The sequence below is a fragment of the Gigantopelta aegis genome, chromosome 7, assembly GCF_016097555.1.
Source record: "Gigantopelta aegis isolate Gae_Host chromosome 7, Gae_host_genome, whole genome shotgun sequence".
Lineage (NCBI taxonomy): Eukaryota > Metazoa > Mollusca > Gastropoda > Neomphalida > Peltospiridae > Gigantopelta > Gigantopelta aegis.
Window position 1 is genome coordinate 40558854 of NC_054705.1, and position 25156 is coordinate 40584009.

The 25156-nt window shown below is 40.3% G+C and overlaps 1 protein-coding gene across 1 annotated transcript in view; it reads right to left on the minus strand.

Annotated features, from left to right (window-relative positions):
* The window catches only part of LOC121377159 (neurofilament medium polypeptide-like), a 49125-nt gene extending 29928 nt beyond the window's left edge, over positions 1 to 19197 (minus strand). The window contains exon 1 of the mRNA XM_041505064.1: positions 19030 to 19197. Within this exon, the coding sequence (XP_041360998.1) occupies positions 19030 to 19032 (3 nt within the window). The 5' untranslated portion in view covers positions 19033 to 19197. The remainder of the gene's footprint in view (positions 1 to 19029) is intronic.
* Between the last annotated feature and the right edge of the window lie 5959 nt (positions 19198 to 25156).

Consider the following 25156-nt stretch of genomic DNA (forward strand, 5'->3'; position numbering starts at 1 on the left):
TAAGACTATATACGTGTATGTATATGTCGGAATATGTAATGGGTTTCCTGTAAGACTATATACGTGTATGTATATGTCGGAATATGTAATGGGTTTCCTGTAAGACTATATACGTGTATGTATATGTCGGAATATGTAATGGGTTTCCTGTAAGACTATATACGTGTATGTATATGTCGGAATATGTAATGGGTTTCCTGTAAGACTGTATATGTATATGTCGGAATATGTAATGGGTTTCCTGTAAGACTATATACGTGTATGTATATGTCGGAATATGTAATGGGTTTCCTGTAAGACTATATACGTGTATGTATATGTCGGAATATGTAATGGGTTTCCTGTAAGACTATATACGTGTATGTATATGTCGGAATATGTAATGGGTTTCCTGTAAGACTATATACGTGTATGTATATGTCGGAATATGTAATTGGTTTCCTGTAAGACTATATATGTATATGTATATGTCGGAATTATCGAATTCTTGAAACCCAATAAAATATGTTGAGTGCATCGTTAAATAAAACATTTCCTTTCTTTCCTTCAAGCACCACCACAAAGAGGACTTCCACTCTCAGACTTGTTTACTAAATCAAAACTTGCACATATGTTATGCATGCATTCGTGGATCACGGTCATAACAGTGGTGATATCAGGTGTTCGCGAAACGTGAGCATATTCTGCCCTATCGATGGAACCCGTCATTAATACTGCCACCACAGCTGTCAAGTCCGTCACCATTTTTAGGGCTACAGGACGCTCGAGCTATATTGGTAACAACATGAATGTGTTACAACTGTGGTTGTGTTTGTATTTTGCATTAGTAAATGATGTTACAAAATGGCTAGAATGGTGAGTTTATTAAAACTGTATTTTTGTTTTTATTTTGTATGTGAGGTGATGTTGTGAGTTTATTAAAACTGTAGTTGTGTTTATATTTTGCATTAGTAAATGATGTTATAATATGGTGAGATGAGATTGTGAGTTTATTAAAACTGTAGCTGTGTTTATAATTTGCATTAGATAATGATGTTAAATATGGTGAGGTGAGATTGTGAGTTTATTAAAACTGCAGTTGTGTTTATATTTTGCATTAGTAAATGATGTTATAATATGGTGAAGTGAGATTGTGAGTTTATTAAAACTGTAGTTGTGTTTATATTTTGTATGTGAGGTGATGCGAGTTTATTAAAACTGTAGGTGTGTTTATATTTTGCATTAGTAAATGATGTTATAATATGGTGAGGTGAGATTGTGAGTTTATTAAAACTGTAGTTGTGTTTATATTTTGCATTGTGACTTTATTAAAACTGTAGATGTGTTTATATTTTGTATGTGAGGTGATGCGAGTTTATTAAAACTGCAGTTGTGTTTATATTTTGCATTAGTAAATGATGTTATAATATGGTGAGGTGAGATTGTGAGTTTATTAAAACTGTAGGTGTGTTTATATTTTGCATTAGTAAATGATGTTATAATATGGTGAGGTGAGATTGTGAGTTTATTAAAACTGTAGTTGTGTTTATATTTTGCATTGTGACTTTATTAAAACTGTAGATGTGTTTATATTTTGTATGTGAGGTGATGCGAGTTTATTAAAACTGCAGTTGTGTTTATATTTTGCATTAGTAAATGATGTTATAATATGGTGAGGTGAGATTGTGAGTTTATTAAAACTGTAGGTGTGTTTATATTTTGCATTAGTAAATGATGTTATAATATGGTGAAGTGAGATTGTGAGTTTATTAAAACTGTAGTTGTGTTTGTATTTTGTATGTGAGGTGATGCGAGTTTATTAAAACTGTAGGTGTGTTTGTATTTTGTATTAGTTAATGATGTTATAATATGGTGAGGTGAGATTGTGAGTTTATTAAAACTGTAGTTGTGTTTATATTTTGCATTGTGACTTTATTAAAACTGTAGATGTGTTTATATTTTCCAGTAGTAAATAATTTTAAAATATGGCGAGGAGAACAGAGATTTTATTAAAAATTCAGGTAACCCATTTCGTTTTTACGTAACCCATCATGAACATAAATTCAGTGCGCGAACGAAAAATGGGTTTCGCAGATTATACTTACGCGAAAGACGCGCGAACGAAACTATCGGTCTCGCAGGTTTCAGAGGTCTGTACATAGCTATATAGCGAGGTTAAGAGTATTATAACTTTAGGTATTCTCATATTAAAGAGACCCATCGAATCCTCGCTCGTGTTTGTTGTGTGGGACGTCTTATGTTTACACAGTGTACCGTTTACAAGTACATGATTACCTATTTCATCGGGAGCAGTGTCACTTGAGGGTGGCAAATAATATAATCTAGGCGTGATCGGTAACAAGGAATGTTATGTAGTTGATTGACGTAATATCGCCTCCGTGACCTCGCCGACGCAGTAACTACGTCATAGGGGTCAAGGTTGATCGGCTTTAAGTCTGGTTTCCATAAAATGTATGGCAGGTCACCGATCAACGCAGATTGACGCAAAATAATAAATAGTTATGGGAACACAGTCGCAGATCTTTTATATGTATCATCCCACAGACAGAATAACACATACTACGGCCTTTGATATATCAGTCGTGGTGCACTGGCTGGAACGAGAGTCATACATCAACTATTTGTAGCCTTAAAAAATGTGCTTCAAACAGACAACTCCCAATTCCTGAAAAATAGTTTTCGATTCGGCTCTAGCGGGTATCGTCTCCATTAATTGTTTTAAGAATGAAAAGCTACTCGGCCATTCCCCAATACTTATATGTCAGTATATATGCAAATATGGGATTTGTTTTTATTTCAGTTTAACGACACCACTAGAGCACATTGCTTTATTAATCATCGGCTATTGGATGTCAAACGTTTCGTTATTTTGACATATAGTTTTATTGAGGAAACCCACTACATTTTTTTTTATCTCACTTAGTAGCAAGGGATCGTTTATATGCACCATCCCACAGTCAGGATAGCATATACCACGACTTTGATATACCAGTCGTGCTGCACTGGTTGAAACGAACAATAGCCCAATGTTCTCATTGATGGGAATCGATCTCAGACCGACCGCGCATCAGGCGAGCGCTTTACCACTGGGCTACGTGCCGCCAATATGGAATTTAACGCTGGTAAAATAGTAGTATCGGAGAGTTAACTAAGGCAGATGTTTTTGTGTATCCATTACTGAAAGGTAAGGAATAAATTTTCATTGTTTTCATAGTGCAGGTGTATTTTAATTTTATTTCCTTTATTATCCACCGAGCTTCCAAGGTCATGTTTCGCCGTGTTGTTTTGTTATTGTTTTCCTTGGCTATCATCGCGACTGGTTTGACGTGACTTGCGCCGTTTTACGACTAAGATGCACTTGCACGGCATAAACGTGGCTCATAAATCAATGAACTCATTTCGCCTTGATATCACAAGAAAAAAAACATAACAGAAAAAAAAACCCACCGCCAAACACTGTGAGACGCCCAATATTGGCCACTAGCTGATCAGAAATCGATTCAACACATGTCTGGCTGAATTTAGGAAGAATGGTCATCTCTCCTTTAATTTTGCAAAAAGGAAAGGAATGTTTGTTTAACGACACCTGAGCACATTTTAGACTGCGATTGTTTGGTATTGTAACGTATGGATATTTTGACATTTTGGAAAACGAGAGAGTGAGTGAGAGTGAGAGTGAGTGAGTGAGTGAGTGAGTGAGTGAGTGAGAGAGAGAGAGAGAGAGAGAGAGAGAGAGAGAGAGAGAGAGAGAGAGAGAGAGAGAGAGAGAGAGAGAGAGAGAGAGAGAGAGAGAGAGAGACAGAGAGAGAGGGGAGAGATAGAGGGTGACACAGAGACACAGAGAGAGAGAGAGAGAGAGAGAGAGAGAGAGAGAGAGAGAGAGAGAGAGAGAGAGTGAGTGAGAGAGAGGACAACAGACGGACGAACGTACAGACAGACAGAGAGGGGACGGAAGTTAGGATTGGCGGGTCTAGGAAATATGTTTTTTTTTTTTTTTTTTTTTTTTTTTTTTGGGGGGGGGGGGGAATACTAACGGTAAAAGGGCACATGGACCAATTCGTCAAAAGAATATATATATTAATGGAAAAAAATAAAAGGAGAACAACAAGGACGTACCTGGATTGGGGGGGGGGGGGAGGAGCGCAATGGGTAATATCAATCCTTTTCTTTTCACACCATCATAATTTATATGTCCTTCCCGTCCCATAACGTGTACAAGTTGGAATTAACACTCATCGACAGTGTGGGTGCCTACCCCCACCCCAAATGTGGGTATCCCCAGTATAAAATACTGGCTACGCCAACGCACACAACTAAGTACTAACATTAAGAACTCAGGACATATGCGACGTGTTCCGCTCCGTACCCCTAATCCCGTATTAATTGAATGTCTTTCGTCTTTTTGGTTCACTTCATTGAGCTAAAGCTTGTATGAGACCGCGGCTTGAGAGTGACGGGGTGACATTCAAGTACTCCCACATATAAAACCATTTCACAGCGGAGCGGTCGAGATCGATCGAGACAACCAAACTTGATACACGGTAGAGTAGTAATAGCGTAACTAACGCTCGGTACCCGGATAGCTGTTCGATTGTGATCACCACAATAGGTGTTCTTTTTAAATTCAAAATAGCCGGCGTGACTAGGCGGTTACCAAAAATAAACAATATCACGGGCTTAAAATAATGAGAACACCGGCGAAGTGTTTAAGTGTATGTATGGAATATTATACTTTATAAACAATGGTTAGTAAAGACGTAATTATCTCCGACTTGTCTGTTCATTGTATGTATTGTCTGTTTCTCTACCATGTGTGTGCGTCTATCCGTCTGTGTGTCTGTATGGGTGTATAGATGTATGAATATCCTATATTGTATGTATGTATTGATGTATGAATATCTATATATTGTATGTATGTCGAGGTTGACTGTTACATACATAAATATTAAGGCACTGGCGCAGGGATAATCAAATCCTTTCTGGCCTCACAAATTGTCCCATGCCGTTGCTGGGACTCGAACCTGTGGCACCGAATCGCCCGCACATTGCAGACTAACCACGATGTGTTGTGAGCTATCCAGACATCCATGTATCCAGACATCCATGTATGCATGTATGTATGTATGCATGTATGCATGTATGCATGTATGCATGTATGCATGTATGCATGTATGTATGTATGTATGTACGTACATGTATGTATGTATGTGTGTATGTATGTATGTATGTATGTACGTACGTACATGTATGTATGTATGTATGTATGTATGTATGTATGTATGTGTTGATGTATGTATGTATGCATGTTTTTGGGACTCGAACCCAGACCACTATGATATAGTCAGGCAGTTTAAGTGCTAATCGATTCTACATTCTCGAGTGCATATTTCCTCATAAAATACATCACAACTAAGCTTGTAAGTCGAAAAAAACAAAGTTGCACAGCAATTCATAAGAAAATTCTTATGGAGTGGCAGCCATCTTGAAAATGGCGGCCATATTGGATTTTTTTCAAATGGTCCCATATCTAAAAAATTTCATTTAATCAAATTCTATCATTCCTGAAAGTTTCATGCTTGTTGCCAAAATGGCACAATTCACCCCCAAATATGCACCAAACTGCTGGACTAATAACGACAACCGACGTGGGTCTAAACACCACGTGGTAAAGTCCTTAACGTGCATGAAACAGTGGACAAACCTGACACTGGCAAGACGTATGAATATCTATATATTTTTTATATGTCACGTTTGACTGGTACATAAATATTAACGTACTGGCACAGGCGATAAAATCCATTTTGGCCTCACAAATTGTCTTCTATGCCACTGATGGTACTCGAACCTATGACACCTCAGTCCGCAAACCACCACGATAACCATTCGGACACCGACAACAAAACAATTGTCATATACACGGGGTCTAAAAACCACGCGGTCACCACTTAACGTCCATGAGTTTGTGGGCAAACCTGGCACTGGCAAGTACACATGTATGTACAGATGAATGAAAACCTATACTAAATACTGTATGTGTGTATATTGGATATTGGCGATTTATTTATGCAAAGATTAAGTATGGAGTCGATGAACTTGTAGTCATTTATCACAAATATTAATACATTTAAAAAAAATAGCGACATGTGACACGTGTAGCTGCGATACTACACCTTCAAAGAATGCAGAAGTACAAGTATATTACAGTTTAATAAATTGTGATCTTAAAAGTGTTTATTACGTGTTTTGATGGACGTTTTGAGTGTCAGACAACATACACAACACATTTATCAGCGCCGCTTGTGGGCGAATTCTCGATTATAAGTACTTTATAGACAGGGTTTGTTAAAGGGCAGATTACCCATTCTTAAGTAGGCAGGGACTGGTTTAACATGCCTGTATTCATACTTAACGAGAGTTCTCGACATTTTAATCTGGAGGAATTCTATAGCCTGTGTTAGAGACCGATTCGCTTAGACAAGCAGTCTGGGCTGTCTGTTCAAGACAGAGGGTTAGTGGCTAATGAAAGAGAAGTCGGTGTAGTGGCCTTACACCTAATCACTGGGTGGGAGCCGGTACTGGGCGGCGAACCCAGTTACCTACCAGGCTTCTTTTTCTTTTTCTCAAACAACGCATAAATACCATGAAAGTATAGAGTTGTAAAACGCTCTATTAGAGAGCAAACTTTTCTATGGCACAAAGATCGGAACATGCTGCTTTAACAAACAAACTCATCAAACTGATCGTGTGCAGTTCCGTTCAAATAGCGCCAAACGGATTCCTCTACTTGAGACAACCTGTGAGCAATTGATCCGGCATAGAAAACTATTTCTCCTTGTTATTAGTCGTTTGTGGTCGTTCAATGGGTTTCCTTCCCGCTCGACTGGTGCTCGGGTGTTGTTTACTACCCTTACAGGCGAACCAGTGGGCCGTAAGCGGCACGTGAATAGACTGAATTCGTGTTCGTATAGTTACCGGTACAGGCAACAAACAATCCGAAACTGGCTTTTAAAGTTGCATAATTGGGAAGTTATCAAAACACATAATGATTTCGACAAGAGTATAAAGAGAAAAAAATGGATCGCGCAGAAGTTTGCTTTGATATAAATCAATAATATTATGACGTCATACAACATGATTATGGATTAGTCATTTATGGATGTGAAAGTTTGGGTTTAGTAACTTAGTTATTATTGAACGACTCCAGCTCAGGTTTTATGGTCTACGATGACTTAGGAAGATATTCATAGTCTACTAACGTTAAAGTACTAATGGCTACATTTTGGGCAAGTCTTGTAAACAGTAATGACTAAATTATTTATAATACATATGCTATAGAAGAATTGTATTCTCCACAAACTGCATTGATTGCTGTGCTAAAGAAATGTCTTGGTTATTATTTATAAAGAGCATTTTAAACGAATGTGGATTATGTGATATATAATGTGTATATATACATATACAGGTACACTTGTGCATGGATTGTGGTTAAAATATACAGTTAAATATAATTATGTTATCAGTTCTAACACAAACAGAACAATGATAAAAAATAATTTATCTAAATGAATTATGTACTTAAGTAGGAACTTAGAAATTTATTTATTAAAATTGCCGTCAACGTCTGCCAAGGTAGGCCTAATGTGTAAATTTAGAACTGACAATACCAAATTACCAACAGGAAAAGAAGGAAGGAAATGTTTTATTTAACGATGCACTCAAGACATTTTATTTAAGGTTATATGGCGTCGAACAAATTACTAATAGAAACTGGCAGGTAGTATAATATTTATACACACATCAGAATATGTAATTTATGTCATGCAGATGTTGGTGACGAGTTTCTTCTTTTTTTCAGTTGTTCATATAGCACAGGTATAAAAATGAACAATTAAAAAAAAAAAAAAAAAAAAAAAACTCGTCACAAACATCTGTATGACATAAATTACATATCCTGATGTGTTCATAAATATTATACTACCTGCCAGTTATTATATAGTTATTATACAAATCGTCCAAATGCAGATATACTTTATTATTTAGCACAAGTTAAATAGTATGGTACAAAATTAATCTATACAAATTGTTTTCGAGTGAGGTCAAACAGACGTTAAATATACATTAATAATATATTATTTAGTGCCATTAAAGATTTCTTTTCATCTGCACTGCATTCATTGCAGTCTCGGGGAGGGACGTAGCCCGGTGGTAAAGCGCACGCCTGATGCGCGGTCGGTCTAGGATCGATCCCCGTCGGTGGGCCCATTGGACTATTTCTCGTTTCATCCACTGCACCACGACTGATATATCAAACGCCGTGGTATGTGCTATCCTGTCTGTGGGATGGTGCATATAAAAGATCCCTTGCTACTAATGGGAAAATGTAGCGGGTTTCCTCTCTATCACTGTGACATCCAATAGCCGATGATTAATAAATCAATGTGCTCTAGTGGTGTCGTTATACAAACTTTTTTTTCTCTCATTGCAGTCTTCTTGCCATGTACAATTAATAAAGACATCATATAAAGGTGTATAATATATAATTATCATATCTATGGAATCATACATCCTATAAGATTGTGATGCGATCAGTCTTAGAACACGACAAATGTGGTGTTGTTTATCATACATAATTCAGACTCGGCGGATTCTCGGATATCACGTAACCACTGTGTAGCGACCATGGTTACGTGACGTAGACTGTAACTGAAACAATGTAACGTCAAGGAACCCGTAGACGCATATCGCTACGTTAACGATAAAGCGGCACGCACGCTGGTTCAGGCCTCGGTGGTGTAGTGGTTAATATACCGGGTCTAAGGCTGGTAGGTATTGGGTTCCTCCCAGAATGCCAGTGCGTGTACATCAGGCTAATTCTCCCTCTAATTCTTGTTCGCTTGATTGATGTTTTAAAATTAATGGTCCCTCAAAGACTAAGGTTTATACTGTCCAGTCTGTGCACATGTACAATCGCGTAAATAAAAGGATTCCTTTGCTGTGTTCTCGTCGTGTTGTCTGTCTGTCTGTCTGTCTCTCTCTCTCTCTGTTTGTGTGTGTGTGTGTCTCTCTCTGTCTCTGTCTCTCTGTCTGTGTGTGTGTGTGTGTATCTCTCTCTCTATGTGTATCTCTCACTCTCTGTATCTCTCTCTCTCTCTCTCTCTCTCTCTCTCTCTCTCTCTCTCTCTCTCTCTCTCTCTCTCTCTCTCTCTGTGTCACCCTCTATCTCCCCCCCTCTCTCTCTCTCTCTCTCTCTCTCTCTCTCTCTGTTTCTCTCTGTGTCACCCTCTATCTCCCCCCTCTCTCTCTCTCTCTCTCTCTCTCTCTCTCTCTCTCTCTCTCTCTCTCTCTCTCTCTCTCTCTCTCTCTCTCTCCTCTCTCTCCCCTCTCATCACCATCCGTCTCTCTGACGTCTCCTTCCTCGTGTCTCGCCCTCCTCTCTCAACAACTAACCGCTAACCCATTGTCCTGGACAGACAGCTCAGTTGACGTGTGTGTGTGTGTGTGTGTGTGTGTGTGTGTGTGTCTCTGTGTGTGTGTGTGTGTGTGTGTGTGTGTGTGTGTGTGTTCAGGACAGCGTGCTTGAACCTTAATTGAATATAAGTCTGAATTACAAAACCGTATTCCGTGAAAGGACGTTTTAGGCAAAGTCTTGATTGCTTTCATGATCCATTATCAGATGCGTGTCCTTAGGAGGACTGCCACTTCCCCTGGAGATCCGTAAATGAATGTATCCTCCTTCCTGCACCGCCCCTAAGAGGACCGCCACTACCCTAGGAGATCCGTAACACGGTGTTTCATCCCTCCTGCACCGCCCCTAAGAGGACCGCCACTACCCTAGGAGATCCGTAACACGGTGTTTCATCCCTCCTGCACCGCCCCTAAGAGGACCGCCACTACCCTGGGAGATCCGTAACACGGTGTTTCATCCCTCCTGCACCGCCCCTAGGAGGACCGCCACTACCCTGGGTGATCCGTAACACGGTGTTTCATCCCTCCTGCACCGCCCTTAGGAGGACCGCCACTACCCTAGGAGATCCGTAACACGGTGTTTCATCCCTCCTGCACCGCCTTAGGAGGACCGCCACTAGGAGATCCGTAACACGGTGTTTCATCCCTCCTGCACCGCCCCTAAGAGGACCGCCACTCGTAAGACTAGCTTAGAAAACCCAAACTTGCACAGGATAGAGATCGATGGAATATATACAGCTATGATGAAATGCTCTCATGAATCACTGTCAAAATAGTGATGTTATCAGGTATTCGCTAAATGTGAGCATATCCTGCCCCACCATGACACTCATCATCAGCACAAGCCACAGCTGTCAAGTCCATTGTTGAAATGTAAATGATGTTTACCAAAATGACGAAAAGGCACGCACACGGTCAAAATAGGGTATTGCATCAAACAACACTTTAGTTAGATATGCGTCATATCGTGAAATGGTACAAACACGTTGGTCATATCAAAAGTTGGCTTTCATAAACTCGCAGACATATTTTAGACTCACCTTATGCTCACGATAGTAAAATGTAAGCTATAATATACTTATAGGATATTAAACGAGCTTCCATTCCGTACCATGTTTATGTCCGGGGTGAAATAATGTTCAGTTCTCACGAGCTTTAGCGAGTGACAATGGAAATTACTTCACGAGGAACATAAACATGATGCCAAATGGTAGCGAGTTTAATATCCTATTTATTACCCATAATAGATCTTAGTTTATATCACTCAACTCGTTTGGTTGACGTTCCTGTAAGGTTGTAGTGCGCCAACCGATAACGTCGAAGTGTTAGTGGGTCGTATCACTTTTGGTATGTACCAAGATATTTTTAACCATATGGATAATAATTCTTGGTACTTACCCGATGTCGCACCTCGCAAGGATCTTTTTTTGCGCTTCGGTCCAGTCAAATACCGTACACACGTCGTGCTAAATATTGCGTACATAAATTATTCCACGAATACAACGGCATTAGACGCCGCCCACATTGTCACTGCACATAGAAATGGCTATATACGCGGCAGCCGTTTTTTAAGCCTCGGCTAATCTACACGGTTGGCGGATTTTTTTTGATTTTTTTTTTGATTTTTTTTTTGGGGGGGTGCGGGAGGGGGTGGCAATGTAAGGCCAACACCCTCATCTCAATTTTCCCGTGCAAAGTAAGGATTACATCTAGTGCAAGGCGCACATTAAGTCTAAATGTGCATGACGAGTTGCTTCACTCTATTTAGCAAAACCGGCCTCGGTGGCGTCGTGGTAGGCCATCGGTCTACAGGCTAGTAGGTACTGGGTTCGGATCCCAGTAAAGGCATGGGATTTTTAATCCAGATACCGACTCCAAACCCTGAGTGAGTGCTCCGCAAGGCTCAATGGGTAGGTGTAAACCACTTGCACCGACCAGTGATCCATAACTGGTTCAACAAAGGCCATGGTTTGTGCTATCCTGCCTGTGGGAAGCGCAAATAAAAGATCCCTTGCTGCTAATCGGAAGAGTAGCCCATGTAGTGGCGACAGCGGGTTTCCTCTCAAAAATCTGTGTGGTCCTTAACCATATGTCTGACGCCATATAACCGTAAATAAAAAATGTGTTGAGTGCGTCGTTAAATAAAACATTTCTTTCTTTCTTTTATTTAGCAAATTTAAAATGGCGGGGAATTGTTTTATGTTGTCGTTGCAAGTACTGCAATCGGGATTTACTGAGTACGGTAGGTTATACATGTTTGGTTTGTGTGTCCACGTATTGCACTATTTCGGTCAAAAAACGTTTGTAACATGGCGCCACAAGTTTTGAATACCAGCTACATATACGGTATGTAACAATATTGGGACGTAGAAAGAACCACACTGTTTTTTTCTACGTCCGTTCGGACTAGGGTTACATCTAGTAATACATGTTACGGTACCGGTACACTACCTATACCAATACACTCGGTCATTTCCGTATTTCAAGTTCTATTCGTCGTCAGTCGGAAAACTCCGTCTCTTACATTCGACTGGTTTTCTTTACCGTGTTGGGGTTTTTTAATGTGAAAGAAGAAAGGGCCTGACATTATTTTCATTTCATTTTAACTTATTTTCGTGCTTATATACAATTAATGTTCAAACATGCTGTCCTGGGCACACACCTGAGCTATCTGTCCAGGACAGTGGGTTAGTTGTTAGTGGTTACATGTAGTAAGAGAGAAGATGGTGTAGTGGGCTTACACCTACCCACTGAGTCGTTAACACTCGCTCTAGGTGGGAATCGGTACCGGGCTGCGAACCCAGTACCAACCATCCTTGTGTGCGATGGCTTAACCACAATACCACCAAGGCGGGTTGACATAATTAAAATAGATTTATACACCGAAGTGATTCATATATTCCATGTTTTAAATAATAACCTTCAACTTGTATGGTGTGTTTTCTTTCTTTTGTTACAGGCCTTCCTCAAACTCGGGTCTGACGGTACTGTCTGACGGTTGATGCATGCTCCGTGGAAGATGATTAAAATTTAAAGCTGTATTAACACCCGTGTTCCCGTCTCGGCCGCGATACGGCCAGGGCACGACAGTAACGACGTGGCGGCACGCAACAAACCGCCGCTATCTGCAGTTATATTAATTAACATCACCAATCAGGAAGGACGACTTGTTGTTCAGTGAAGTATGCAGTCCACTGAAGTCCTAATCAAAATTATATAGAGAATAATACACGAGTGGCCGTTAGATGTATCATTTATCTTACGAGTTGTTTATATAGAGAATAATACACGAGTGGCCGTTAGATGTATCATTTATCTTACGAGTTGTTTATATAGAGAATAATACACGAGTGGCCGTTAGATGTATCATTTATCATTAAAAAAAACTGTTTTTAATGAAATGTTAACATCTTTTTCCACTAAAAGATATTTACAACCCTTTGCATTTGTAGCTGACTTACGCGTTACAGACACATGATTGTCTGGTTAACTATACGTCACAGTGTAATCGATTTTCATCGTGTTGTTTTTCATTGGATATATGACATTGGTGACCTGGTCGATTACACGTAGGAGCAACCAGTCGTATGTCTTGAAATTGTTAACACACGTATATGTGTAAACAGGATATGTGTTATCATAAATAACGCATGGTGTTCTCACCAACGGGTGTGTAAGAAATTCTTATTCTTATTCTTTTTTATTATTTTATTTTATTTTACTTTACTTTACTTTATTTATTTTTGCTTATTTTTGCTTATTTTAAACAAGGGACACAATTTGGCTATTCGATCAAAAAGGAATAGAAGACAACTGTATTGTGTCCGCAATATTCAGATTTTTATCACCATCTTGGAGTTCCGCCATGTTGGATTTTCCAATGTTGTTTTCCACCATGAACACGTGCTCACCGATCCGAAAACCCTAAAACTGACATATTACAAAACAAGTATCATATATATATATTTTTTTTTAATTAGCATTTTCTGTACCCGTGAATGAGGGGTGGTATGGGAGTGGAGGATCTGTACAACGTTAGTAGGGTGGTGTTGGATTGGGGGTGGGGGACCTGTACAGCTACAGTGTAGGGCGGAGGGGAGCATCTTAAAATCCAAACTGAGACCAGTGGCGCTGTTTTTAATCGAATTGCATAATGACTCCACATATTTAAAAAGGAGTCCTCACTTGAAACAATTGTTTTTATGTAACTTAACATTAGTACTACAAAACATCTCACAGTATTTCATTTAGCAATATTTGCAGGGCCTGATCCAGGAAATATCCAATTAATTGTTTTCTTAAGCCAGAAAAAAAAATCCTCCTCTTGTTTGGTCTAATGAAATAATACTTTGGTATATACATGCTTGTGTCTTAATTTTAAAAAACCCACAAAACACACCCAAAACATTGAAACAGACAGTGATATTCATCACCAATGGCATCACCATCATATAAAGAACATTTAAGTTAATTTCTAGGAATAATTTCCCATATTTCCAGTTGGTGCATATTAGAGAAGTTTAAAATCCACTGATTTTTTACAGTCATTGACCGCATCTCTCTGGCCTGGTAGGCCTACGCACTTTTTCCGTTTTACATGACCTACTTTAAAAAGCAGGATCACCTGGCTTCGTAAACATACTTGATATGTTGGTGATCGTCCGAACGCTTAACTAAACGTATCTAACGAGCGAAAGCGAGTTTGATACGTTTTTAAAGGGACATTTCTGAGTTTGCTGCATTGTTTCTGACTAATACAAATATTTCTACGATTAAACTTACATATTAAATATATTTTTCTTGTTTAGAATATCAGTGTCTGTATATTCAATGTGTTTCTGGTCGTCTTAATATCTGTAAGAAGCTCAAATTGGATTTTGTCTTCAAATAATTTTATACGTACGAAAAAACCCCAATATTTTAGGAAACAAAATGAAATTTAACCTAGTACAAATATTAGAACGATCAGAAACACGTTTAATGCACAGCCACTAATCAGTTATGCAGAAAATATATTTGATATGTAATTACAGTTGTTAAAAAGTGTCTGTTAGTCGATAACATCTTAAAAACTGCAACAAACTCAGGAATTTCCCATTAAACAACGAGTTGTGAGATAAATGGTCTCTAACGGACACGAATGTATTATTCTATTTCTTACATATCCTCAAAAAACAGGTTTTAAGCACATTTTTACATCTTTTTCGACTAAAAGTTATTTACAACCGTTTGACTTGTAGCTAACTTACGCGTCACAGACACATGATTGTTAGGTTAACTATACGTCATAGTGTAATCGATTTCCACCGTGTTGTTTTTAATTGGATGCATGGCACTGGTGACCTGGTCATCACGTAGGAGCAGCCAGTCGCATGTCTTGAAATTGTTGACACACGTACGGGTGTAAACAACCATGTGTTATTAAAAAAAAAACTGCATGATGTTCTTACCAGCGAGTGTATAAGAAGGTATTGCAAATTGAAGTTTACCTTATGACGATCAGAAATACCAGGACATATGATTTTATTCAAGAATATAAGACATATGTAATACCGATGTGTAATACGATTAGAAAGAAAGAAATGTTTTATTTAACGACGCACTCAACACATTTTATTTACGGTTATATGGCGTCAGACATATGGTTAAGGACCACACAGATTTTGAGAGGAAACCCGCTGTCGCCACTACATGGGCTACTCTTTCCGATTAGCAGCAAGGGATCTTTTAGTTGCGCTTCCCACAGGCAGGATAGCACAAACCATGGCCTTTGTTGAACCAGTTATGGATCACTGGTCGGTGCAAGTGGTTTACACCTACCCATTGAGCCTTGCGGAGCACTCACTCAAGGTTTGGAGTCGGTATCTGGATTAAAAATCCCATGCCTTTACTGGGATCCGAACCCAGTATCTACCAGCCTGTAGACCGATGGACTAACCACGACGCCACCAAGGCCGGTTGTAATACGATTACGTATCACATCACAGGAAAGAACTGAATGCTGATTATTAGTAAATACTATGTTTTAAAGAACTGAACTGATCACATAATTGATACGCTCTGTATTATACGATTACCTAATACAATACTGACGGATTTGGGTAAGCTGGCGCATGGGCTTATTTCACTGAAGTGAAGGTTAGTCAGTTTGTTTTGTTTAACGACACCACTAGAGAACATTGATTTATTAATCATCGGCTATTGGATGTCAAACATTTGAAAATTATGACTCGTAGTCATCAGAGGAAACCCTCTACATTTTCCCTAATGCAGCAAGTTTTTTTATATGCATATTCCCATAGACAGGAAAACACATACCACGCCATTTGACCAGTTGTGGTGCACTGGTTGGAACGAGAAAAAACCGAATGAGTTGAATGGATCCACCGAGGTGTTTCGATCCTGCGACGTAAACACATAAAGCGAGCATTCAACCGATAGACAGAGAGGGGGAGGGAGGGAGAGGGGAGGGAGGGAGAGAGAGAGAGGACATATATATATGTATATGTGTGTGTATGTGTGTGTGCGTGTGTTTTTGTGTGTGTATGTATGTGTGCGTGTATGTGTGTGTATGTATCTGTGTGTGTCTGTGTGTGTATAAGTGTGTATGTATGAGTATGTATGTGTGTGTATGTATGTCTGTGTGTATGCGGTTGTGTATGTGTGTGTGTATGTATGTGTGTGATAGTTGTGTGTGTGTCTGTGTGTGTGTGTATGTAATGTATGTGTGTGTGTAATGTCTCTGTGTGTGTTGTGTGTGTGTGTGTCTGTGTGTGTGTGTATGTCTGTGTGTGTATGTGTGTGTGTGTGTGTGTGTGTGTCTATGTGTGTGTCTATGTATGTGTGTATGTCTGTGTGTGTGTGTTTGTGTGTGTGTATGTCTCTCTCTCTCTGTGTGTATGTCTGTGTGTGTGTGTATGTATGTCTATGTGCATGTGTGTGTGTACGTGTGTGTGTGTGTGTGTATGTGTGTGGGTGTGTGTGTGTGTTTATGTGTGTGTATGTATATGTGTGTGTGTGTGTGGTGTGTGTGTGTGTGTGTGTGTGTGTGTGTGTGTGTGTATGTGTGTGTGTGTGTGTGTGTGTGTGTGTGTGTGTGTGTGTGTGTGTTCCAAACATCTACTGGTATGAAGATCCACTCAAAAAATCCATAACCGATTGTCGCGAGAAATGTTACCTGTAATTGTTCCTAAAGTCTAAATGATGGAACTGATGTAAATATGCTGGAGTTAAGATTTGTTTTCATGTGTACAGAAACGAGATATTGAATCGGTATTAAGTGTAAAATTAGTGACTTGTAAGGTCTTTCTTACGCTTATAAGTTATATATAATTCTAAATGATTCTGTAATCGAACGTTTATCGGATAGTGCAAACCGATTATAACCGATGCTCAGTAATGAAATTCCAACCGATTCTAAGACAGAGACAGACATACACAGAGCCAGATCTAGGAAATATTTGGGGAAAAGGGGCACGTGGACTTACTCGTGAAAATGGAAACAGTTTTTCAAAAAGAAGAAACAATAAACAGAAAAAAGGCAGTTGAATATATTTAGGGTCCCCTGATCCTCCATAAAACCGTCTATGATACCAGCAGGCAGGCAGGCAGGCAGGCAGGCAGGCAGGCAGGCAGGCAGACAGTCAGGCAGAGAGAGAGAGAGAGAGAGAGAGAGAGAGAGAGAGAGAGAGAGAGAGAGAGAGAGAGAGAAGAGAGAGAATGAGAGAGAGAGAGATAGAGGGAGAGAGAGAGAGAGGGGGGAGAGAGAGGGAGGGAGGGAGAGAGAGGTGTGGAGAGAATGACAGAGAGAGAGAGAGAGAGAGAGAGGACAGACAGACAGACGGGTGGCGCCTTTAGATCGATACTAGAGATTTAGTGAGACGAATAGGATCGAATTGTTGAGTTTGTACAAAGAGAGATGGAGAGAGAGAGATAGAGAGAAGAGAGAGTCGAGAGAGTATATATAGAGATGATATATGCTTTCTAGAGAGTAGAGCCTCGATATCTAATGGATGCGAGCCAGAGAGAGCGAGATGAGAGAGAGAGGTTATTTGATAGAGAGATATAGATCGGCAGGGGTGATGGTGACATTCTAGAGAGCTAGAGCAGATATCGAGAATGAGATAGAGGAGAGTGAGAATGGCTAACACAATAGAGAGATAGCACCGATGAGGAGAGAGAGAGATATAGAGAGAGAGAGATAGCGATACAGATTGAGAGAATCGCGAGAGAGAGATAGATAGATATAGAGCTAGAGAAGTAGATATGTTAGACTGAGAGATATAGACTAGTCCTAGAGATGGGTGTACATATGAGCGAATAGGGAGATAGATGGTTTATCGATATGTTTATTGTGCTACAGAGAGAATAGAGAAGGCACACTACACCACTAGTGCTAGAGATAGGGATAAGATAGAGGCACTTCTCTAGATATAGTTCAGAGACTCACTCACACAGAGAAGAGAGATATATAGGCTAGACACCACAGAGAGAGAAGAGATCTATGGGTGAGAGAGAGAGATTAGAGATAGAGGCGAGAAGCTATAAGAGTCTTAGATAGATGATAGAGATCTACCGATCTATAGAATCGAGATAGTTAGAGATAGACAGAGATATACACGAGAGAGAGAGGGGTGTATACGAGACACAGAGAGAGAAATTGAGAGAGAGAGAAGAAAGTGAGAGAGAGAGACAGAGAGAGGCACGAGAGAGACCAGAGACCATATAGAGAGACAGACAACACGACGAGAACCCATACTTCCGAGAACACAGCAAAGGAATCCTTTTATTTTACGCAATAGTACATGTGCACAGACTGGACAGTATAAACCTTAGCCTTTGAAGGACCACTAATTTCAAAACACCAATCAAGCGAACAAGAATTAGAGGGAGAATTAGCCTGATATACAAGCACTGGCATTATCGCAGATTTATTTCAGTTTTTTGGCTGGCAGCCAAATGCGTCGCTAACAACGGAAGTGCTGCAAGCATGTTGGTATGAAGACCGTGTACTAACTGTTTGATCCGCGTCAAGAGTCGCAAGTTTCGGGAATCAGTGTATCGATTCCCGATAATCAATCCGGATTCGGCACACGAATTTTTTTTTAATGAAAAATAAAAACGATCAAACAATATGTATGTTAATCTGTAATCTGTTAGGATTAATGAGCGTAACTGCATTAATCCACAATTAGGTTGATGTTTTATGTCATTTTAATGTAAACTGCATACCAATGCCACACCGCATTTCTTTCATAAATGATACATATAAATAAATAAATATTAAATATATAAACAAAAATAAATTGTTTTAACTTCTAAGCAAAAGGTATGAAACAGTGAATTAATACTTAAGCCATATACAATTTCTTAATCGCTTAGCGATTATCAGATTAACACCGGATAATCCTAACAAGATATGAAATAGAACAAAATATATATATATATATATATATATATATATATATACATAGGAAAACATAAAAGGGGTTAATACCATAATATTATTACGAACGCAACTCTAGCGCAAAACAAGAAACAAACCTAAAAAAAAAAATGGCTTACCATTCTTTCTCTTCTTTTTTTTTCGCTTTTGGATCTGCTACAAGAAATTGTTCCTTCTTACAAGCTGTTTAGGCGAATCACCCGAAATCCTGGTGACTTGTTGAAGTCGGGAGCCACTTTTGTGTACCTTGTATGTGTGTGTATGCGTGTGTACACGGACCGGGTGCGTGGTTACGATGTTTGTTTGTCTTCGATAGCGATAGCTCAGCTGTAGGTAAGGAGCGGGTAAACCAACGGTCACAGACCGTGGACGAATTAACTCGGCGGCGGTGAGAGAGAGAGACAGAGAGCCGGGCAGAGTGAAAACGTCATAGTTGGAATGTCTTACGCGCCTACAGCTCGCTACACTTACCGCTATGCCAAGACGGAAAATGACAACAATACATGATATATAATATACGGACGTCGGCCTGTTTGGAGAGTCGTAGTTTAGAACTAAAGGGTGCGTGTCCGGGTGGGAGTTGCGGTGTGTGTTGTTTGGGAAAAAGGAATGTTTTCTCGCGCGAGCTTTCCTCGTTGTCGTATCTAGGCTAAAAGAAGGGGTGGGAGGTGGGAGGTGGGGGGGGGGGGGGGGGGGGGGGGCAGAGGGGCAGTATAAAACCAAATCAGGACACACGGTGTCTTCAGGGGGGTATGGTACTACTCTGAATGAATAAAGATGGAAATCTGGCTTGTGTCCCACCTCACCCCTACACTAGCAGGCGCGTGTCCAGAAATTTTAACAGGTGGGGTGGGGTGGAGGGCATCTAGAGTGTTGAGAGCCAAGTTTATTGGAGATCGAGAGAGAGAGAGAAAGAGCGAGAGAGAGAGAGAGAGAGAGAGAGAGAGAGAGAGAGAGAGAGAGAGAGTGGGGAGGGAGAGAGAGAAAGAGACAGAGAGAGAGAGAAAGAGACACAGAGAGAAAGAGACACAGAGAGGGAGAGAGAGCGACACAGAGAGAGAGAGAGAGAGAGAGAGAGAGAGAGAGAGAGAGAGATACATACATATATAGATAGATACATAGATAGATAGAAAGATAGATAGATAGACTGATTGATTGATTATTTCAAGAGATATATAAGCGAGAACGAGGGTTGTAAAACAATTTCCAAATGAGTTCCATAAAATTAATTTCGTATGGCATTTAGGCAAATGTGAGTTTAGTTGTTGTGTTTTCACAATCGATATGACAGTGCACCTGTTGTAAATCAGTTTCGTCTCCAACATACTTTGGATACACCTTTTGAGACTTGCATTCGTTGCTCATGACCCAGTCGCCACAGCCATACCATCCAATGAAACAAACACGACTGAAAATAATTGCTTTGTGACGTATAAGATAACTTCAAACACGAGGTTTGGTTGGAAAAGTCGTTTAAATTTATTTTAAACCAGGTTTTTGATGATAAATTGGAAACAGAATATTACATTCGTGTCCGTTAGATACCAGTTATCTCATAACTCGCAATTTAAATGGTATTCAGTAGCTATCTGTGTGGTGGTGTCCATTTCATGTTTACATGTATTCCACGTGTCAAGCTTGACAACAAGGGGAGCTAATTAGTTTTGTGTTTATGAACTCATAAAGAGGCCTGCATAGAATAAAACCAATAACCTTCGTCATAAAAACGTTCATGTTTTAACGGGGTTTTTTTAATATTTATTATTACTACTATTTTAATGTGGGTTTTTATGTGTTTTTTTAATCATATATCCTCAGTTCATATTTGATTCGATCAATCTAGAGAATTGTGATGTCACACTCTCTCTCACACACACACACACACACACACACACACACACACACACACACACACACACTTGACCAGTCTCAACTGTGTATGTATGTATATATATTAAATCTTGTGTTGGATCATATAAGAATGGAAGAAAAACTGAAAAATCTCAGGGATAGTAAAATTAGTACAACATTTAAAGGGGCATTCCTGAGTTTGCTGCACTTTTAAAGATGTTATCGACTAACGGATACCTTTTGACGACTGTAATTACATATGAAATAAATTTTTCTGCATAAAATATTAGTGGCTGTATATTAAACGTGTTTCTGATCGTTCTAATATTTGTACTAGGTTAAATTTCATTTTATTTCCTAAAAACTTTTTTTTTTCGTACGTACGAAATTATTTGAAGAGAAAATCCAGTTTGGGCTTCTTACAAATATTAAGACGACCAGAAACACATTGAATATACAGACACTGATATTCTAAGTTTAATCGTTGAAATATTTTATTAGTCGAAAACATCTTACAATGCAGCAAACTCAGGAATGTCCCTTTCAACGCTGGGCGTTTTCATTATCATCAGATGGTGCGTATAAAGAGAGTTGTATAGAATATAAATTGCATTCCCACCAGCTATCAAGGCATAGTTTTCACACTTTTCGTTACTAGTACGTGTATATTTATTTTTCACGAAATAATCGAATGTCCCTGTGTGGTTAAGTGTCAAATTACCATAATCTTGCATATTTACAAGCTCGTGGAAGAAAGAAAAGAAAAAAATAACATTCATACAGTGTGATCGATCCCGGGAACTATCGCTCCCCGCGCGAGTTCTTGAACACTGAGTCATGTCGTTTGCCAAGTAAGTACTGCAGGTCAGGTCATGTCATAAGGTTTTACGTGCACATTCAGAGCAAGCTGTTGTAGCGCACGCCTGTCGTGGGCACAAGAGCCGGCCTTGGCCGGCTCCTCCGTCCATGACTGGAAAGTAAGTACTGCAAGCTCATTACATTCTTTATAAGAATTGTACATTTATCAGTACTGCAAGCTCATTCTTTACAGGATTTTTGCGTTATCAGTTTTGCGAAACTCCACATTAAAAAGTTGTAATTGAACAGGACCTTCACCATAGTATCTGAAAGGCATATCAGTTCTTTACATCAGGATTCATATCCGGAAACGGCCTCTGTACGTCTATACCGGCCTCGGTTTGGCGATCGGTCTAACTGGGTTCGGATCCCAGTCGAGGCATGGGATTTTTAAAAGATTGACTCCAAATTTATCCGCAAGGCTCAGTGGGTAGGTGTAAACCTTGCACCGACCAGTGATCCATATCAACAAAGGCTATATGTTTATGCTATCCTGTCTGTGGAAGCGCATATAAAAGACGCCTGTCGTAAAAAAACAGTGTATGTACAGCGGGTTTCCTTAAAACACAGTATCAGAAGACCAGTGATGACGTCCAATAGCCGATGATAAGATAAAAAACGCTCCAGTGGCGTCGTTAAATAAAACAAACTTTACTTTACTGTACGTCTATATACAATTTTCGAATTTCATTTCAACTTATTTCCGTGCTATCTGTGATGTCTGTCCAGGACAGTGGGTTAGTTGTTAATGAGAGAGAGAGAGAGAGAGAGAGAGAGAGAGAGAGAGAGAGAGAGAGAGAGAGAGAGAGAGAGAGAGAGAGAGAGAGAGAGAGAGAGAGAGAGAGAGAGAGAGAGAGAGAGAGAGAGAGAGAGAGAGGGGGGGGGGGGTAGTAGCCTTACATCTACCCACTGAGTCGTTAAAACTCGAACCCAGTACATACCAGCCTTATGTCCGATTGCTTAACCACGACACCACCGTGGCCGGTAAATTTATGAATGCTTCCAGGAGCCCTTCATTAAAACTTTGACCAAGTAGGTTAACTATCAGATTATATATCGGCATTTGATGAGCATGCCCTCGTGTATCTTAGAATCTGCGAACTATAGAGGCTAAAGGCTGGAGAAGACATTTATTGTTCGACATCAAAAAAAGAAACATTGCTTGTCTGAAGGCTGAAGTGATCCCTTTTGTCATACAACATTGTATGGACGTTCATCTGAATCTCAATAGATCAAAACCGGCCTCGGTGGCGTCGTGGTTAGGCCATCGGTCTACAGGCTGGTAGATACTGGGTTCGGACCCCAGTCGAGGCATGGGATTTTTAATCCAGATACCGACTCCAAACCTTGAGTGAGTGCTCCGCAAGGCAAAAAGTAGGTGTAAACCACTTGCACCGACCAGTGATCCATAACTGGTTCAACAAAGGTCATGGTTTGTGCTATCCTGCCTGTGGGAAGCGCAAATAAAAGACCCCTTACTGCCTGTCGTAAACAAAAGTGAGATTCCCGGGCGGGGGGGGGGGGGGGCTGCTCCCCATGCCCTACCCCACCCTGGAGGGTACGGCCCTGCTACTGGATGCCAAATATACTACTCAAAAGAATTTAAGGGTCAGGCGATATTTTCGACATTATTTTCTGAATGTCAATTATATTAGCTAGACCATAATGTCACGCATGGTATTGTTCCATTTTGACGAAAGTGGGTCTAAGCAACCCATAAATGAATTAAAATCCACTGTCATTGACACTGTCGACTAGTTCTAATGGCGAAACATGCTTACATTTGCACGTAAATTAGGGCGAAAGCGAAAGGTCTGCTAAGTGCCCATAACTTGCTTTTTCACAAAGCGCTTCATTTGCACGCTTTGCACGTGTATTCCATGTTCCCAATGCTGAATTTCCGTATAATTGGAGCTTGCGTTCGTGTACGGTGCACACTCCAAATTCGACAATGGTACTTTAACTGACTATCGAAGATCGAGGAAGGGCTATTGCTTGGCTTCAGGATGGCAATACGCAAAGAAATGTTGCTCTGAGACTTAGTGTCAGTCAGAGTGTCGTTGGCCGACTGTGGCAACGGTACCAAGCAACGAATTCTGTTCGAAATCGTCCACGTTCGGGAAGACCCCTAAGCACTACAAATAGAGAGGACCGCTACATCACCAATATGGCTCTACGTCAACGCACAACCACTGCACGCCGATTACGTGACAATCTGCGGACTGCGACTGGAACTCGAGTGTCTGAACAAACCATACGCAATTGTCTGAGAGCCAATAATCTACGCTGCCGTCGCCAGGCTGTTCGACCACCACTCCTACCACGTCACAGAACGGCCAGACGTCACTGGTGCACACTTCATTTGCGGTGGCAACGTGTTCAGTGGGGTCGAGTGATGTTCACTGATGAGTCCAGGTTTTGTCTCCAGTTCAACGACGGTCGGGTTCGTGTCTACAGACGTCCTGGGGAGCGCTTCGCTGACGTTAACGTTAGACAACGTCACCGGTTCGGTGGTGGCAGCGTCATGGTGTGGGGCGGCATCTCTATCCACCACAGGACCCCCCCCCCCCCCCCCCCCCCCCCCTATGTGGTGGATGGCAATCTGAATGGAATCCGCTATCTGAATGAGATTATCCGGCCGTTGGTTCTCCCAGGCCTTCAGCAGATTGGCGGCGGGGCAGTTCTGCAGGATGACAATGCCAGACCCCACCGCGCCAGGGTGGTAACGGACTTTCTCAGACAACAAGGTATCGCCAGGATGGATTGGCCAGCATATTCGCCTGACTTGGCCCCAATAGAGTACGCCTGGGACGAATTAGGCAGGAGAGTTCGGGATAACCATGCCCCTCCGGCCAACCTTCATGATCTGGGTCAACTTCTTATGGCAGAGTGGCAGGCCATTCCCCAAGAGTTCTTCAGACGTCTGATCAACAGCATGAGGCAACGATGTGTCGAGTGTATTCGCGCCAGGGGTGGATTCACACACTATTAAACGAATGTTCTAATGTGTAAAATCCATGTTTGACAACCTTCAACTTTGACAGCATGTCATGTGACTTTCTTGTATACAGTGACGTTTATTTGTGGTTTTTTGTAAATATGGAACAATAAATAAAAAAATTGGTGTAGTTTACATCATCAATCTAATACACTCTGAAACTTATTTGGTTATAAATTTTTGACCCTTAAATTCTTTTGAGTAGTATATTTGCTAATTTTGACAATAAGCCTTTTTTTTTTTTTTAATTATTATTATTATTATTTTTTTTTTTTTTTGCATTAATAGCATGGGATGTTTTATATACTGTATCCCACTGACAGGATATCACATACCACTGTCTCTGATATACCAGTCGTGGTGCATTGGTTGGTATGAGAAATAGCCCAATGGGTTCACCGACGGGGATCGACACCTATATTAAATAGCGAAATATTACTTTGAGAAGGAACGAAGGAACGTTTCTATTCAATGACGCACTTAACACACTTTAACTACGGTTATATGGCGTCAGGAACATGGATAAAGACCACACAGAA